The 16,288-nt window shown below is 47.0% G+C and overlaps 1 protein-coding gene across 1 annotated transcript; it reads right to left on the bottom strand.

The window, feature by feature from the left end:
• Nucleotides 1-2,459: 2,459 nt before the first annotated feature.
• Nucleotides 2,460-14,453, bottom strand: LOC149341572 (uncharacterized). Its single transcript, XM_089543663.1, has 3 exons — nt 13,740-14,453; nt 3,828-3,994; nt 2,460-2,853 (listed from the first exon to the last, which is right to left on the bottom strand). The coding sequence occupies exons 1-3, from the start codon at nt 13,831-13,833 to the stop codon at nt 2,794-2,796; spliced, it is 321 nt and encodes a 106-aa protein (XP_089399789.1). The 5' UTR covers nt 13,834-14,453; the 3' UTR covers nt 2,460-2,793.
• Between the last annotated feature and the right edge of the window lie 1,835 nt (nt 14,454-16,288).

The raw sequence follows: 16,288 nt of genomic DNA, 5'->3' as shown, positions 1-16,288 counted from the left end.
CTTTGTCCAGGGCTCTTTGGCGGGCTCATAGATATTGGTGCGCACGCGAGTTTGGCAATTGCTCCTTCTCATGCATTGGGCTTTATGTGGTTATCAGGTACTGTGTAAACAGGATATAAAAGATTAGCTCTTACAAACATTATCAAAACATTGGCATTCAATTCGCGAACAAAGGACCTCAGAATAATTGAATTATTTGGTACTCACAGATTTTTTTTCTGATCTGTGCAGCAATTCTTGCCTTGTCATCATTTTCAACGCATGCAAGACTTGAAGCAGGAACCCCGCGCATGCCAATGTCTTTTGTCATGAAGTTAATTAATGTACCAGCGTAAGTTTTTCAACGAGCCTGATAATGCTTTAGGAGCATGCCAAAGAGGCTAAAGTCCCAGTCTCTAGATATTTCTCAGGTCGCAGGAGTTCCGTGATTGGACATGCAGCTTCTTTTTTCGAGCCAGACCCACACATTGCATATTTTGACATTGATCGTCACCATAGGTCAGGCGCTGTTGTTAATATGCAGTTGCATGATCTTCCCTAGGACTTAGCAATAACAGCGACTCTTATGTCATTTGTTCCTTGAAATATACAGTTTTTCTAAGCAAGCATGTGATAGGGATGGGGCGGCATAACACGGATCAATGTTTTTTGCATAAAGTCGTTAACGACCGATTAGGCTGATTAGGCTGAAATTAATTCATCTCCAAGCAACCGGACTTAGCGCCTCCACATAGAAGAGACATGGAAGGTCATACCAGATATCTAGTCATTTTGCGACTCGATCAGTTACAAGAAGGTTAATTACGTAATAAAAACAGGCGCTTGCTTTCTCTGAAAGTTGCATGCGAGAAGCAGTTCTTTCCAGGCCCGGTAACCTCTATACACGGCGAGAAGCATATGCTGGTACACCCTGTTCGACAATGTTGTGCTTCTATTCAGTAAAGAACGTTTTTTATTCAGTTCAATTCCAGTCATCATGTTGCGTCTTCCTTCCTTCCTTCCTTCCTTCCTTCCTTCCTTCCTTCCTTCCTTCCTTCCTTCCTTCCTTCCTTCCTTCCTTCCTTCCTTCCTTCCTTCCTTCCTTTGTTTGTTTCTTTATTTCCTTCCTTTCTTTCTTTCTTTTTTTCTTCCTTTATTTATTTATTTATTTTTTTTTATTTATTTATCCCTTCCTTCTTCCATTCGTACATTGTTTGCTTCCTGAGTCTGCCAGCCTTCCTTATGCTCTCCGTCTGCCGTAATATAACACACGCGCAAGCATACGCGTACAAAATGGTTCCAGGTCCTCCGTTCTTGTATCTCTCTCATTCCTGCGCCGCGTCTGGAGGGAAGAAGAAAACAGCGAGACCCCCAACAAAAGAGTGCCGGCCGACCATCGCGGCGGCCACACAGCCGGCCGCGGGCCTCTGTCCACCCACCAGACACACGTTTCCGAGTCGTGGCGGCTCAATTTGCCTCCGCGCCAGTGTACGGCGCGCGCGCCTGCGTGCACGCTGCCCGCTCATGAGTCCGCTCGAAGTGCCGCGCACCAGAAGAGTGACCGGAATGCCGGAAGCGGGAAAAAAGAAGCGGAGAATGTTGGTCACCGTGTCTATCAGCCCGTCAGGCGATCCTGTATGTATGCACATGCGAATGCATACAAGCGGAACGGAATTCGTTGCTGCAAAATAAAACCCAATAAATTCGGAAAACGGCATTCCGCGGTGAAATGAAAAAGCAGGCGTGTCCCGTGTTGCTCCTTTTTCTCCTTAATAAAAGCGCACCAAGCGCAACTTTGATGTAAACAACCCTTCGTTTGGCTTTCATTCTTTAGTGCATCGTCTTGTTCAGTTTTCTTTAGCTCTCCCTTAGTGTTGCGTTTTGTTGTTTCTTGTAAGCATGTAAATGTATAAGGCTGAAATATTTATTACGGTGCTGAACTAAATGGACACAGCACTCACCTAGTACTGAAAACAGTGACTTGACTTCGAACTCCACACCAGCTACTCAAACACCCCTGAGAGATGTTATGATGGAGACCAATCTGCTGCAGGTTGCATACTTTATACTCAGGCCGAAAATCGCGTGTGTGTAATCACATGCTAAAGATATCTAGAAGCGTCTGTACAGTTTACGGCGTTTATGATCTCACCTGTCACACTGCAATGAATGTGGTACATAGCTCGCGTGCAATTTCAGGAATGTTGGCAACAGAAAGCCTCATTCGTGGCACCCTAATTTTTAAATATTGATGAGTACATTTGGGCGTTTTCCGCTCCTTACGCACTCTTTGCCACTCCAGCACCAACGAGGAAGTACATTTACAATCAGCATTATAACATTCACGGCCTACTTGACGTATATTCATGAGGTCTGGATGAAATGGACTTCGGAGTTATTTTCATCATCGACGCAGGAGGAAAAACGCGAACCACTCAGACGTCTCAAAGCCAATTTCCAGCCGATCAGTGCTGCGTCGACAAAACGAAATCCCGGTGAGAAGAAGAGGTCGGTACTCTCGAGGATGAAAGCATTTGCTCAGTTTCTATCATGGCTTGCTCGCTCTGTACTCGAACCCTGACATTCGCGTCAGAGCAAATCGCCTTCTTCGAGAATAGCTTGCGCGTCGAGTTTGGTCGACGTTGACTTGAGCGGATTCAAATCACTCCTGAATGTGTCCCCTTTCCGCGCTAAACTACTAGCGTCCCAAATTCAAGCGTCTGCCAGTATAGAAGGGCAGTTACCATGGCGCGTATAGACGCTCCGTCGTCTGCTCCTTCCTCACTGCAGAGCGGCCTTCCGTTTCTCGAGCTCTCACAAGTGCTCCTGCGATTTCCTCAAGTCCGTGTCTTCCGTCACGTTCCACGAGTTGAACTGGTAGTGCAAGAGATGAGAAAGCCGTTCTGGTTGAGAGGCAGCGGAGTTTGGCCGCTGAGAACGAGTAGGATGATTTAGCTCTCGTCACAGCGACCGGTTCTATCAAGGCATGCATGTGCAAAAACTCCGGTGTACTAGCCGGTTCAAGAACTACATCTGGACAAAATTGATTTCAAGGCCTCCACTGCATGCGCAGAGTAAGTTGTACTGACCTCTACAGGTTTTCAACATACAAGAAATAATTCGCATGAACAAAAATATTTTCTACAGGAACATTCTGATATCCGGAACTGTTATATTAGTATGCCATTAAGGAAACTCGCATAGGACTCATGCTTCAAGCGTTTTTTTGTTTCTTAAGGAAGCTAGTATTTCAAACAAACTATAGGTATCGCCTTTAAAGCAAGACATTATAACCTTGCGTTTGGCGTATCATAGCCTCTGTTGCTTTCGCGCCAAAAAACTCAGAACTAACTAACTAACTAACTAACTAACTAACTAACTAACTAACTAACTAACTAACTAACTAACTAACTAACTAACTAACTAACTAACTAACTAACTAACTAACTAACTAACTAACTAACTAACTATCCATGTAATTCATGCATTATGCCGAAAACTCTGATTAGTGCTAAATTTGGAAGTTATATGACTGTCATGCCACCTGCGGCGATCCAATCAGCTATTAAGGACTGCAGGGTACACAAAAAGGAAACTGGCAATGCGTCACAAAGAGCTTATGCGCAGACCATTAGCGGTGGAGCCATCTGCTATAACATCCAGAAGCCATCTTCGGACATGCCTGAGTTTTGATTCAAGTATCGTAACCGGTACGATCAAAGAACTCTCATTGACATCATGTGAACGCACCCATTTTCGCAATGGCAGTGTTCGCGAGAGAACGTCGGTTTTTTTGTTTTGTTTTTTTTTATCCATTCAGAGAGAAGCAGGGCCCCGAAAACGCATACCTCGAGGCTCGCAAACGTCGGGCAGCCAGAAATGGCGACACGGAAGAGAGCGCATCGTGCCGGTCGTTCCGCGAGGCCATTCTGGCTCAATCGCAGCGATCGTAGTTGACGCTCCGCTGGTTGTCGGGGCGGCCACTTTCGCCCGGAGGATGAGGAGAGCTCGCGATCTGAAAAGGAGAGAGGGCGAGCAGGGAAACATGGACATCAATCACCTTTTGCGGAACTGTCGTCGGCACTAATACGCTAGCGCGGATGATTTATGCTGGCTCCGTGATCGCCTCGGAGAACGCGTGACGCCAAAGAGCGCGGACCTTCTTTTCACCCGGCATTCTTGATCGCGCACACTTCCTCTTGTAGGCGGACCAACCGACGCCGCCGCGCAGCCGGTGCTCGAGCGACGCGCGCACCGCGCGTCACCTGTGAAAAGTGCGTAAAGTTGCGGCACCTCGACAGGCTTCATCGTTTCAAGACGCGGTAGAGGCGGCGAGATGCTGAATGTTGTTGCTGCTGTGAGCTGAGAGTATGGATGCATCACCTTTAACAGCAAAGCAAGCACAATATTTTAATTTTTGTTCCTGGAACACTATCGTCATGCCGAGAGAACGCTCTGAAAAAATTTGCGCGAGTACATATTCACAAAACTTTACCATAAGAAGACCCACTTCAAACCGATTGAGCTTGCCAACGAAGACGTTGAGCGGAGTCTCCAAGTTATCGGAGGCTTTATGCGGAAGTGCCTGTGTGTGCCTTGTCTGTGTGTCGTTGTATTGCCTTTTTGCTTAGTAATAAACTAAAGGTATATATTTGTGCCATATCCATCAATCCCTTATCATGTTCGTATTGCTTTCGTTTTCAGTGAACTGGAGCACAACGCATAATGGGAGGACGAAACCTACATTTATTTATTTATTCTAAAGTCGGATACAACTTAAGTCTGCAATGAAGCTCCGCCCACATTCAGCCTCCGCGCACAGAATTCTGCCACGATGAAAAAGTAGTACGCTGCTTAAACGTTTCTCGTTACCTAAACAAGAAGCTTATCAGAAGAAAAAAATTATGAGCTCTAGAATTTCGATATGTAGATTGTTTGATGTAGTCAAACATTAAAAAGCCGATTTCGTTCACTGCTGCGATTGGCCAGCGAAGTAATACAGGACGCCGCGGACCGCGGCCCAGTGTTAGCAACTGCTGTTTTTTTAAGTTGTATCCAACTAACTATATATAGTTACCCTCTCGACCCGAGGGCATGACAAAGAAAGGGCGGGGGGGGGGGGGGGGGGGGGGGGGGGGGCTCAGTTTTAAACATACTCACCTATAGTACAAAAAGGGGGTGGGATGTGTGCATAAACGTGGCATAATAGGGAATAATGGCAAAGCGAGGCAAACAGTTCAGAAAACAAAGCGGCGCTAAAGCATCAACAATCAACGTATAGAATACATATTCCCTGGTTTATATTATTCGCTTTTTCCGACGGTGTGGCGCATGCTGTTGCGGGCAGACAATCAAAAAATTAATGACGGCAGGAGACTTTACCTGAAGACATAACGCGCAACCAATCGTCGCCTCGACGCCGACCGTACACTAAAAAGTTTCGGTTGGGGAAAATAACTCGCATCTTACGGCGTATTTGTAACGCCTATATACTCAACGTCGCCCTGGATGTCTCGCATGAGCAAAGATCACTTTAATTTTTGTCTGTAATCGCAACCATTTTGATAACATGGTGCTACCAATGCAGAACACTTTATTTTTAAGGCGCGACGTGTTATTTGGGTCCCACCCTGAGCCGTCGTGTGACTGAAGCCCGTTGTAGTTAATGGTACCGCACCAAGCCAATCCAAGCCGATCCATGCAGCCAAGAAAGAAAGAAGAGAAATAAGAGGAGAAAACTGAGTGGCGTTGCTGTGGCTGTGGTGAGTGGAGGATGTTGCTCTGGCTGCTTGACTATTTTTGCTTATTCTAACTAAGTGTGCCTAGTCTTTGTCACACGCTGACCAAGCATACACACAGCAGAGGCTCTTGCCGAACTTTTTAATTAAGCCGTAGCCTATATTAGGCAGCATTTTCTTTTTATTTTAAGCACTGGGTTCCACCAACACCTTGCCTCAGTGCAAAGGCCTTCGAGAAATATTTGGTGCTAGTAGACTGGCCATTATGCCACTGTAGCAAAATAAAAATGCGGGAAATTTTCTGAAGGTACACTGACATACAAAATCAGCGGAAGAACGAGAAGAACAGCCGGAAAAAAGGAGAACAAAAGCATGGACACGCGCTCACTAAAAACTGCTTTATAGCAGACAATAGCGGCTTGTCTAGGTGGACATAGGAGGTTGTTTTCTCGTAGCTATGAGTGCTCCGCTACGTGCAAGCGGCTAAGAAAACAGCTTGTCTCTTCGGAGCCTATAGGTGGCTGTCTCCCTTTACCCAAGTCAACACTGTGTACGTCGCCCTCCGCGACATAAAATTCGCACACTGGGTCGGGTGTGCCAGGCCTCCGTTAAGCGAAAAGCTGCTGAAAGCGCTTTCGCATTAAGCACGCGACGAGGCCCGTAACCGGCAGCGATAGAGCGGGACACCTGCGAGGGAAAAAAGTAAAAATAAATCCGCTTTCGCGCCCCCCGGCATCGTTTTTACTGCTGCCAGTGATACAGGAGAAGGGCGGTCCGAGACCTTGACACTTCCATCGCGGCTTGATTGAAATTGCGGGCGCTCGACGATCGCCGTCGCGGACCTGCCATTAACGCGGGCTTTCCCAAAGGGTACCCGTGTCTGGTATTATTATTTACTTGGCCAGGAAAGCTGAGGAAGGAACGGTCGACGTGAAGCATGGGACGGCGGTTGAGTCACTGAAAAGGCAGCACATAAGGGTTCTGTTCAGATCATGAGCAGACAAGCGATGACGTCGAAATGTGGCCTGAACTTTCGCCATTTCTAACCCCAATACATAGGGTTATAACTTCTGTACAATATCTCAAAAAATGTTATCAGCTGTGAGCGCAAAAACTTAGTAGAATTACGCAATAAAACTAAATATGAACAACGGTTAAGTTCATGTATTTCGATGCGATGTCACTGTAATCACCGCTACGACAGTAAACCCAGGAAGCAGCAAGATAGTCATCATCTGTTTCTATTTAAGCCTCACTCTATTTATTGAAAGCGTAGCTAAATGCTTCTCTTAAAAACCAGCAAATCGACAACTTTAATGTGTGGCCGAAATATTATTTCGTAGTGTGCCACGAAACTCGAAATCTGAGCAGTTACGAACAGTATGCTGGCAGGTCACTGATCACAGGTCATTACTAGCAGCAGGGAGTTAAAGGTGGTCACTAATGGGCATTCGGACAAAACATATCCTCCTCTCATGCGTCACGATTCAACTGGCCTGTGTGGTGGAATCATTTATGGCCTACAGACGCTTAATATTTTCTTTCCAGAAAAGCGTCAAAATGCACACTTTCTGAATTTTGGGTCGTGACAATGTTGTGTTCCAATTGCTCGGTCAATTAAATATTCCTTAAGCATATTTGCGCAAGCAAGGACCTCTCACTGCGCACTGAAACGGGCAGATCAAGCATGCGAGTTGCGCAGACTAGTGGAAGCCTCACGTTGAAATAAAGCAAGGGAACAGCCTTGCTGAATCGTGTAGGCTCGTTTCTTTTACATGAGTTTACATATCTCATCACTAACACCTGGCGTACAGAGAGTGTTTGTAGAGTCAAACATTCCTAGTAACATCAAAGAGCAAAACCCATTCTGGCTGCGATGTATCATGTGTCATTTGCATATTTAGTGCGTGGAGTGATCTTACAACAAGCACTTCGCCCGTGCGCCAGTAGACGCCGTCATACTCCAACTTGTCCACTACCGACAGGAAGCGCTATAGCAACATCTGTACCTGACACACGCCGACAATCGCCCCCACGCCAACCCCCTGTCGCGCCGTCCTTCAAACCACCACCGTCGCAGAGGCAGGAGAGGCACGCGAGAGGAAAGGCCACTTCCGGGACTCTCCATCGCGCTCACTTCCGGTCGGTGGCTCGCCGATGGCTCTCACTTCCTCGGACCCCATTCCGCGCGCCGATTGGAAAGGCCCAGCGCTGGCCTAGTCCGACACAGAACGCACGCCCCGTGTCGACAGCGTGGGAAGAGGGAAAGCAGTCCGCTCAAGCCTTTCCTCCTCCTCCGCGTCTGACTCACGGGTCGTGCCCTTCCTGTGCGGATGTCCGTGGCCGAGCTGTAATGCAGACCCGAATTACGGCACCCATTGTTTTTTTCTGACGCGCTCTCTCGCGTCGCTTCCATCCGTTTCTGTGTGCATCGCTGCGGTGTTTCAAAACAGTCTGATGGAAGCGAGACTGCGGATAGGCGTACGTTTCAGACTGTTGGAAATGTGCAAGCGAATGCTGCCAGCGCGCTTGGGCCAGTGCAACTTCGCACGCTTCTGCTATATCCGACTGGATAGGACGAAGATTGAAACTGTGTTGTAATGATAGAACACGTGTCTATACAAAATATCAATGTTTGAAATAAGTCACAACGTCTACCTCGTTCCTTAAAATGGAAACATCAGGTGTAGTGGAGCATTATACCTGAATGCTACTCCTTAGGATGTGACGCAGACTTATTTCGGTCATGAAAAAAAAAAAAAACGGCTCCCCACTGAAGGTTACGTTGGGATTTGTTATTGTGAGACATGATCACAGTTTGGTAAGTTGAGCTATGCAGCCCTGCACGACCTTAACTTCACTGACATTTTCGCAAAAGACGCGGGTTTGATCCCGGCCGCGGCGGCCGAATTTCGATGAAGATGATATTCTAGAGGCCCGTGTGCTGTGCGCTGTTAGTGCACGTTAAAGAATTCCAGGTGGTCGAAATTTCCGGAGCCCTTCACTACTGCGTCCCTCATAGCCTGAGTTGCTTCGGGACGTTAAACCTCAATAAACCAAACCAAACCATTTTCGGAAAAGTGTCCATGCTTCAATTAAAGAAGAATGTCACTTGAATCACTGATGTTCCCATTTGTTCAATGCATGATGCTCATTTTTCATTACATCCGGTTCTACATTCTTCTGTCGCTCCATATCACACAAGAAAAAAAAAAAACAGGACACACTAAGCATTTCATCGTCACTGCTCCTTTGCGACTGCCGAATACTGTTCTCCGAGCTCGACATTTGTCTCCAGCGTCGAGAAGAGCCAAACGAACTAATGCGATGTTTTCCCGGTAATTATGTATTGCGACTTGATCTTTCGTAGTTGCTCGTGAAGCGTGAGAACGCTTCGTCATTCCCACTCACAAACACACACTGATTCTTAAGGCCTTCCCCGCGTGCAGGTCGAGCTCTATGGTGCTGCCCCAAAAAACCAACACGCCCGCTTCTCGCGTAGGCGGTTTGAGCATGCGCACCACCATTTATATCTTCCGTGAATTTTTTTTTTCCTTTCTGGAAGCCTTTCACGGAACGCGCTATAAATGAGCGAGAGAAAATGAGCCAGGTCGTTAGCGCCACAGCAGCCGCCTGCTTAGTGCGAAGGCGTGCAGCTTGTTTGTTGCGCGCGAAAGGCGTTGAAAGCGTGAGAGAAAAAAAAGAAAGGGTGATGAAGCGCGTTCAGTATCGCATGGTGGCCCTGTTCGCACAACGCGTCGGTGGCCAAGGCGAATTTGCATGAAAGGTCAGTCGGACGTTCGGCCGATATTTTTAGTCCGTGGTTCGCACACGGAGGCGACGGTCTCGGCTGAGACACTTGCTTTAATGTGGCCGCCGCGCGCTGTGGTATGCTTGTGTGGCAAAAGAAAAGCATATGCGGAAAAGGAGGCCTTTAGCTAACCAAGCAACCTGTAGCCTTCTCTCCCACCTTGGTTCCGCATCGCCCCTGCCTTTCCCATAGAGCTGATCCTCCAGCCCCTTCCTTGTATTGTGCCTGCTTTCACTTTCCTTGTCTGCCGTACTTCGTCTCTTGCGCGTGAAAACAGAACAAGAAACTGTGTTCTGATTTGAGCGATGTGAAAGTATAAATAGAAGACATCGACTTCGTTTGCAAACATAGTTTCCATTTTGACGTGTAGAGTAAAGAGAGGGCCTGAAAAATAAGAGCAAAATGAAAAAGTGACTACTTTATGGAATGACGACGATGTGTGTTTATGCGCCGTTCAGTAAGCTGTACAAACCAGTGAGGGGAAAAGAAAAACTGTACAGCGCGGCATGTTACCGAAAACTCTTCCGACGTCTGCCTTTAGAAGAGCATTACAGGTGCGGCCACCTGTTCGTGTGCCATAAAAATTGGCAAGCCCGATGGAAGGAGCTTATGCCAGCAAACATGCCTGCTGCATGTGAAGCAAGAAACAAGGTTGACCACAAAGATGGCAGCCATCACTCGATCGCTGACAGCTTTGCACGACATAGATTACGACTGCCGGCGCTCACTATGTGAATAACACTATGTGAGACTTACGGCAATGGTAGTTTCCTCGACTTACGTTTATTTTTATGGTGGCACAAATGCGAGTGCATTGCTAGTGCGTACGGTTGCCTTAATCGTTATGGTAATCATGTAACGATATGGCAAAAAACAGCACTCCTTCATTCCTGAATTGTTTTCTTTATTCTCTAGCCTCACATATCGGCGGTAGGCATAAGCCGGACGGAAATAGCTGTAATCGTAGCGTCTCTCTTTGACGCACATTCTCCGTCATTGTCGCATGATAAGCCCGACGTTTATTGCCTTTTGCGTACTCGTTCACGCCTTCGCGCTTTCTGAGGCGTCGCAGCGTTTCCGCCAGCCAGGAGGCACTCAACAGCAAATGAGCCGCTGATATGGCGAGAAGAATCCTGCAGGAAGTTCTCCACATTTTCGCTGCTAAAGGCAGTTGGAGCGATAAAAAAGAAAACATGATGGCGTGTCAGAGTGCGTGGAATGTCAGTCGGTAAGCAGAAGTTTTGCCATTCTCCATAGGTTTAAAAAAGTTACCAAGCCGCAGCGTTCTTCTTTATGTTCCATAGCGTAGCAAGAACTTGGGGACAAACACAAGTTCTTGCTGCGCTATGGAACGTAACACATACCCACTAGCCCTAACCTTCAACTTGTTAGGCGTTCTTCTGCTGTTTTGTAGTTTTTTTTTGTTTTTTTTTGTCAGGGTGAAAGAACGAACTTACGACTTTTTTTATTCACTCAATTTGCGTAATTACAGAATTCCCACGCATCAGGACATACTTATTCGAGACATACTTATTCTTGCAGGCAAGTTGGTGCATAGTTTTGCCGCACTGTTAGCAAATAATGACAAGGACTACAGAAACGAAGCGCTTTGCCCCGTTTCCTTTGTTTCCGTTGTCCCTGTAATTATGCGCTAACAGTCCGGCGTACTTATTCCGTTGGTAATACAGCTACAGCAGAATGACGGACGAGGCAGACAGTCGTCCCAAAGCAAGGCCTTTAGGACGACCGCCAAACATCCACGGGACGTTTCTTTTCCATTCATCAATGCAGCGACGGGCGAGTTCAGTGGACCACGAAGACGCGACTACGTCGCAGGCAACCTTGAAGGTGACCTTGTTAGCCTCTCAGTGCACGCACATCGGCCGAGAAACAGAAGTAAATAAACGAAGGTTCAAAATCACCACGCCGGCACGGCCTCCGCATGGGGTCATACGTGCGCACCCAACTGTCGCAAAAGCTTCACAGACTGGGAAGGCTACTGGGAATGAACGCTGGAAGGAGCAACGCAAAACAGGCTACACGGCAACAGGTAGACAGGGTTCGTAGAACTCCGTAGGGGGCTCGTCGCGGGGCCTTGCAAAGGCAAAGCGAGCAGGATCGCTGAAAGACAAAAGAGACAGGAGATGTACGAGGTTGTGGGGTAGACTGTCGCAACAGAAAGGAGAGGACCTCGTTTTCGTGGCGGGACCCCCTCCGCCCCCCCTCGTACAGGGGCACCGCCGTGGCCAACTTTCGTTTTCTTCTAGGTCGCCGTTACACTTGCCGCCGTGTCGAAAGTGTCGTGCGCGAAGGCGCTTCGTAGTGAGAACCGGAGCCAAACAGGTAGGGCACGCATCTGTCACGTGGAGTAGAGACGGACAGCCAAAGGGCGAAGCGGTGTACGCGTGACAGCCTTCGTAGCTCTTGTGCGCCGAGTAGCGCCGATTACTTCGCGTCCCTCAGCAAGGCAGCCTCTTCAGATTATTCACTCGAGGAATTTGAGCTTTGAGCAGCTCTTTACATCACTTTTGTGATTTGGAGAGCGGAAGGAACCTCGTTGCCTTTGAGTCCTTCGCTATGGAACGCTTCGCTCTCTAGGCGGAATGTGTACAGTTGACAACGATCACAAATAGAGAGAGTGACACCGGATTTACTGACGACAGTTACTCTTACAATTCTAGGTTCTTTAATCCTGGAGTAAAAAAAAAAAAAACTTTTACAGACAGACGCGACAGCAATAACACATGATCGCCTATATGAATGCAGACAATACCAACAGTGGCGTCAGAATAATAACCATATGATGGCTACCAGGCCAGGTGGAAGCATTGGCCGAATACAGTGAATACTCTTTCAGAATTTTAGAAATAATTTACGGAGTGCGTTTACTCCAGGTAGAAGAAACCCTCAAATTGAGAAGCTACATCTACATCAACAACCGCTCTGAGCTTGTTCTCTATCTATTGCGCATCGTAAACTCGACGCTTACGGAAGCCGTATGATGAGAAGCAACGAAATTGATTTTGAAATCACATCAGTGTCGCCTTATTCGGATTTACGCGGCTGAAAGCATACTGTCGCGAACTTGTTCACTGCTCTTACAAATCAAGCCCTCTAAAAAGCACACAGACATTTTTTGCATGTTTTAAACTTTCTACAATTAAGTTCGATGTTAAAATTTATGATAATTTCTTTGGTTGTCTCAAGGTACTGTAGAAATCGTTTGAGACGACATGTTTGGCTCATTATGGTCTTGGCGGTCTTGGCGGCTGCACCATTAGTCATCAACACTACGGTACGACTACAATGCGCTGATCGTGGAAGTGTTTCAACGCTATCTCGCAACGGCACGCCATAAGTATCAGCTAGTTTACATTCACTGTGCGCTAAGGCACACACCTAAGGTACTTTCAGAAGAAATGCCATTTCTATGAAACCTTGGAGGACACTGCAAAATAAGCCGCCGCGATGGCTCAGCGGTTATGGTGCTCGGCTGCTGTCCCGAAAGACGCGGGTTCGATCCCGGCCGCGGCGGCTAGAATTTCTTTGGAGGAGAAATTCTAGAGGCCCGTGTACTGTGCGATGTCAGTGCACGTTAAAGAACCCCAGGTGGTCGAAATTTCCGGAGCCCTCCACTACGGCGTCTCTCATAGCCTTTAGTCGCTTTGGGACGTTAAACCCCATAAACCAACCAACCGACACTGCAAATATCAAAGTCATTGCGCACGGAGGTTAAAGGTCCCGGAAGTTTTATCTAGAGGTCGTGACTGAGGGCCGAACACTCTTTACGATGCAAACCTATCTAATTTCATTACACGGGAAATATTAAGTTTCGCCTCCATGAATATGCAATCAGCCTGCCAGTTAAACCTCTACGGAGCGTACATATTTTCCCCTTCACTGCCTTTCCTGAGTCTAAACGCCCACCGGGAATGCTGGCCTTGCAAATTGTTCGATCGACTCGGTATATACGCCTCGGGAACGTCCACTGGGTATATACATGTAAAAATGAACAACTGAAATGCACTAGTTTGATCTACTACACTCAACCTTGCGGCTAGGCGAAAATAAGAGCAATTTGCCGACCGCTGTTTGCATTCGTCCCATGAAACGTGTAATTAAAATAAGGCGTGCTTGGCGGTGACGAACTGCTTATCAGAAAATAGGAAACGAAAATATGCCGTGGAAAAAAAAAGCGCCGACCTACTCACTCTGTCTCACTAATACCGTGCAAGACTGTGGAAGGTATACGGCTGGTGTCCCTAAATGAGTGGCCGGGTTCACGAAGTTCTTCAGGTGCGTCATGATTGGCCTCTGCCTTCGCTGTCGGTATTGTTGCCTACTGTGACCGAAACGCTGAATTCAAACAAACGTTCACTGAATTCGGAGTTTGATTTGCCAACGCCATTTGAACATCTACCATTGCGCTGCACGGATTTAATGAGACAGTGTCCATATTCCCGTGCCTCAGGGCGAACAAATGAGGGTGCAAATGCAGCGAGCGACGGAGAAAAATCCCGCTCAACGAGACAACAACGAATGCGGCCCTTTCGTCACCTTGCCGCCAGCGAAGCGCGTATTACTATACGTGTGACCTGTCTCGCGCAGCGATGCGAGATACCGCGTGACCGGCGCGCGCCCCTACGTCTACCTGAAGGCATATCGACGACGGTTTGTTGTGAAACTGCCTCGTTATCTGCGCGGGAGACCCCTCGAGCCAACTAGGCCTGACCGCCACCTCGCTACCGGTGTCACACCGTGCGCAGCCTTCGAGACGGTCTATACCCGACATCGATGTCGCGCCGCCTCGTTACCGAGCTCGCGGGAATAGCCAAGGACGACTGAATCATAGCATCCAGCTCATAATAAGCTTGGATCGACGATTCCAGCTAATTGGTTAGAGGAGCAACCAAACAGCATTGACCTACAAGTTAAGCTAGATCACTACGACGCACACAGATTGGCTTTCATTGACATACGTTACCTTTTGTTTGGACTAGTATCCGACGGAGGGCTTCCAAGAAGCCAGTGGTATCATCTAGTATGTAGGCATATGCGTGAAGCCCTACATAAGCCAGCACTAGCCATGATGGTTCGTGCACAGAGGCACAAGAAGCACACTTGGCTAAGGGCGTTAGTTACAGTTTCTGCTAATTTTTCTCAGTGAACTCTCGCTAATTCGAACTCGCTTAATACGGAAAGCCTGTTTATTGAAACTGATGGTTTGAATAAGCTGCGCATATAATTATTGGCTCCCCTCAGTTCAGACTCCACGTAATGCGAAGATATTTTTGGCCCCGTTTGGGGTTTAAAGTTACCATTATCACAAAACAACGACGTTGCATAAATTTACAGAGAGAAGCGTAATACTGATAAGAATGCACTGAGACTTTTTGTCATCATAATGCAAACTGGAAATGCGCTACACAGCCAACTGCGACGAGGTTGCGACACTTGGCGCAATTGATACAAAAACATGCGATTGGCAACGAGATCATCGCAGTTAGAGCGAAAGAGATAAAAGACTACGGTTACTTTCTCCCTTCCCAGACAAAGTGACAACAACTGGTGTACCACCTCTCCACTCCGGGAAAGCTGGAGCTCCAGCAGACCGATGTTCTATGTCAGCCGGTATTGCATGGACGCGTATGACACACTGTTGACAGTGCTATTCCACTGGGAACCTGGATAACATGCATATTGGCTAGCAAGGTGAACATGCGACTTTTCTGTTATAACCATATAAACCGATGGCGACAGAGTCTACCCAAGGGAGAATCTCGTTTTCAGCCATCTCTGTGAGACAGTGAGACGTTAATATATGCATGAACAATAGAATACAGAAAGGCACACAACTGTGACCTGAGAAGCTTCTGAGAGAACCTCTAGGACGGCGCAGATGTGGCGACAAATGACAATTCATTCCGAAGTTTTATGCCTGACAGTCGGATTGGTTCTTCACAGTGATCTGTGCATGCTTTCGGAAGCAGGAAGTTAGGCAAGTTAGGCACAAAACCGACTCCTCTGATGTTAGGATTCATAGGTTCACAGTGTAAGTACTTCGTACCGTAAAAGATGCCGGCACTGTGGATAAGACGGCAAGTAGTAATGCCTCTTTCAGCTGGTGTCCCCACTACTGCCTGGCAGCAGAATTCTCAATGCTGGAGTGTCTTGTTTCTCTTAAAATGTGCCCTTTCTGCCCTTTTTTCGTAATGTTTTGTGTGCGTATTTATTTGTTGATTTATTTAATTCAGATACGTCAACCCGTTGGGATTTTTACAGTACGGGCATATAATATGAACGCATCACACATAGACATGGACTGCCATATATTCTAGTAAAATGCTGGTTACAATTAATTTCATGAGTAAGGAAGAGAAATACTGATAACAGGAAATAAGACGTGAAAGATACAGCGCATTTGGTAGAAAAGGGGGTTATATACATGCTGTCTTATACAGTGATATGAGGGGTATGTTGTATATTATTAAGTATGATTTAATGATTGCGTATTAGTTCTTATAAAAGAGTCACAAATTTCCGTAATCAGGTGTTGGTAGTGATACAGGGGTCCAAGCTATTCCATTCTTTTGTTGTAAGCATAAAATATTAATATCTAGAAGAGTTGGTGCGGAATGCATATTCTTTCAGAGTTAATGAATGCTTGTGCGGGGAAGGCCTGGATTCATCTAAGGATATATACAACGAAGTATCTATGTTCAGAGTGTACTGTACTAATTGGAACGATAATTTTATTCAT

Source organism: Amblyomma mixtum, chromosome 5 (genome assembly GCF_055824585.1).
Source record: "Amblyomma mixtum isolate Tamu chromosome 5, ASM5582458v1, whole genome shotgun sequence".
Classification (NCBI taxonomy): domain Eukaryota; kingdom Metazoa; phylum Arthropoda; class Arachnida; order Ixodida; family Ixodidae; genus Amblyomma; species Amblyomma mixtum.
This window is presented reverse-complemented; position numbering and strand designations above follow the sequence as displayed.

What these genes read in the sequence shown, in the direction of transcription:
- LOC149341572 (XM_089543663.1), bottom strand. Translation starts at nt 13,833, where the DNA reads ATGACGCACCTGAAGAACTTCGTGAACCCGGCCACTCATTTAGGGACA. An exon ending in CACGGTATTAGTGAGACAGA is followed by an intron (nt 3,995 to 13,739) that starts GTGAGTAGGTCG and finishes TCTCCTTTTCAG; the next exon opens with ATCGCGAGCTCTCCTCATCC. An exon ending in CGACGTTTGCGAGCCTCGAG is followed by an intron (nt 2,854 to 3,827) that starts GTATGCGTTTTC and finishes TTGCACTACCAG; the next exon opens with TTCAACTCGTGGAACGTGAC.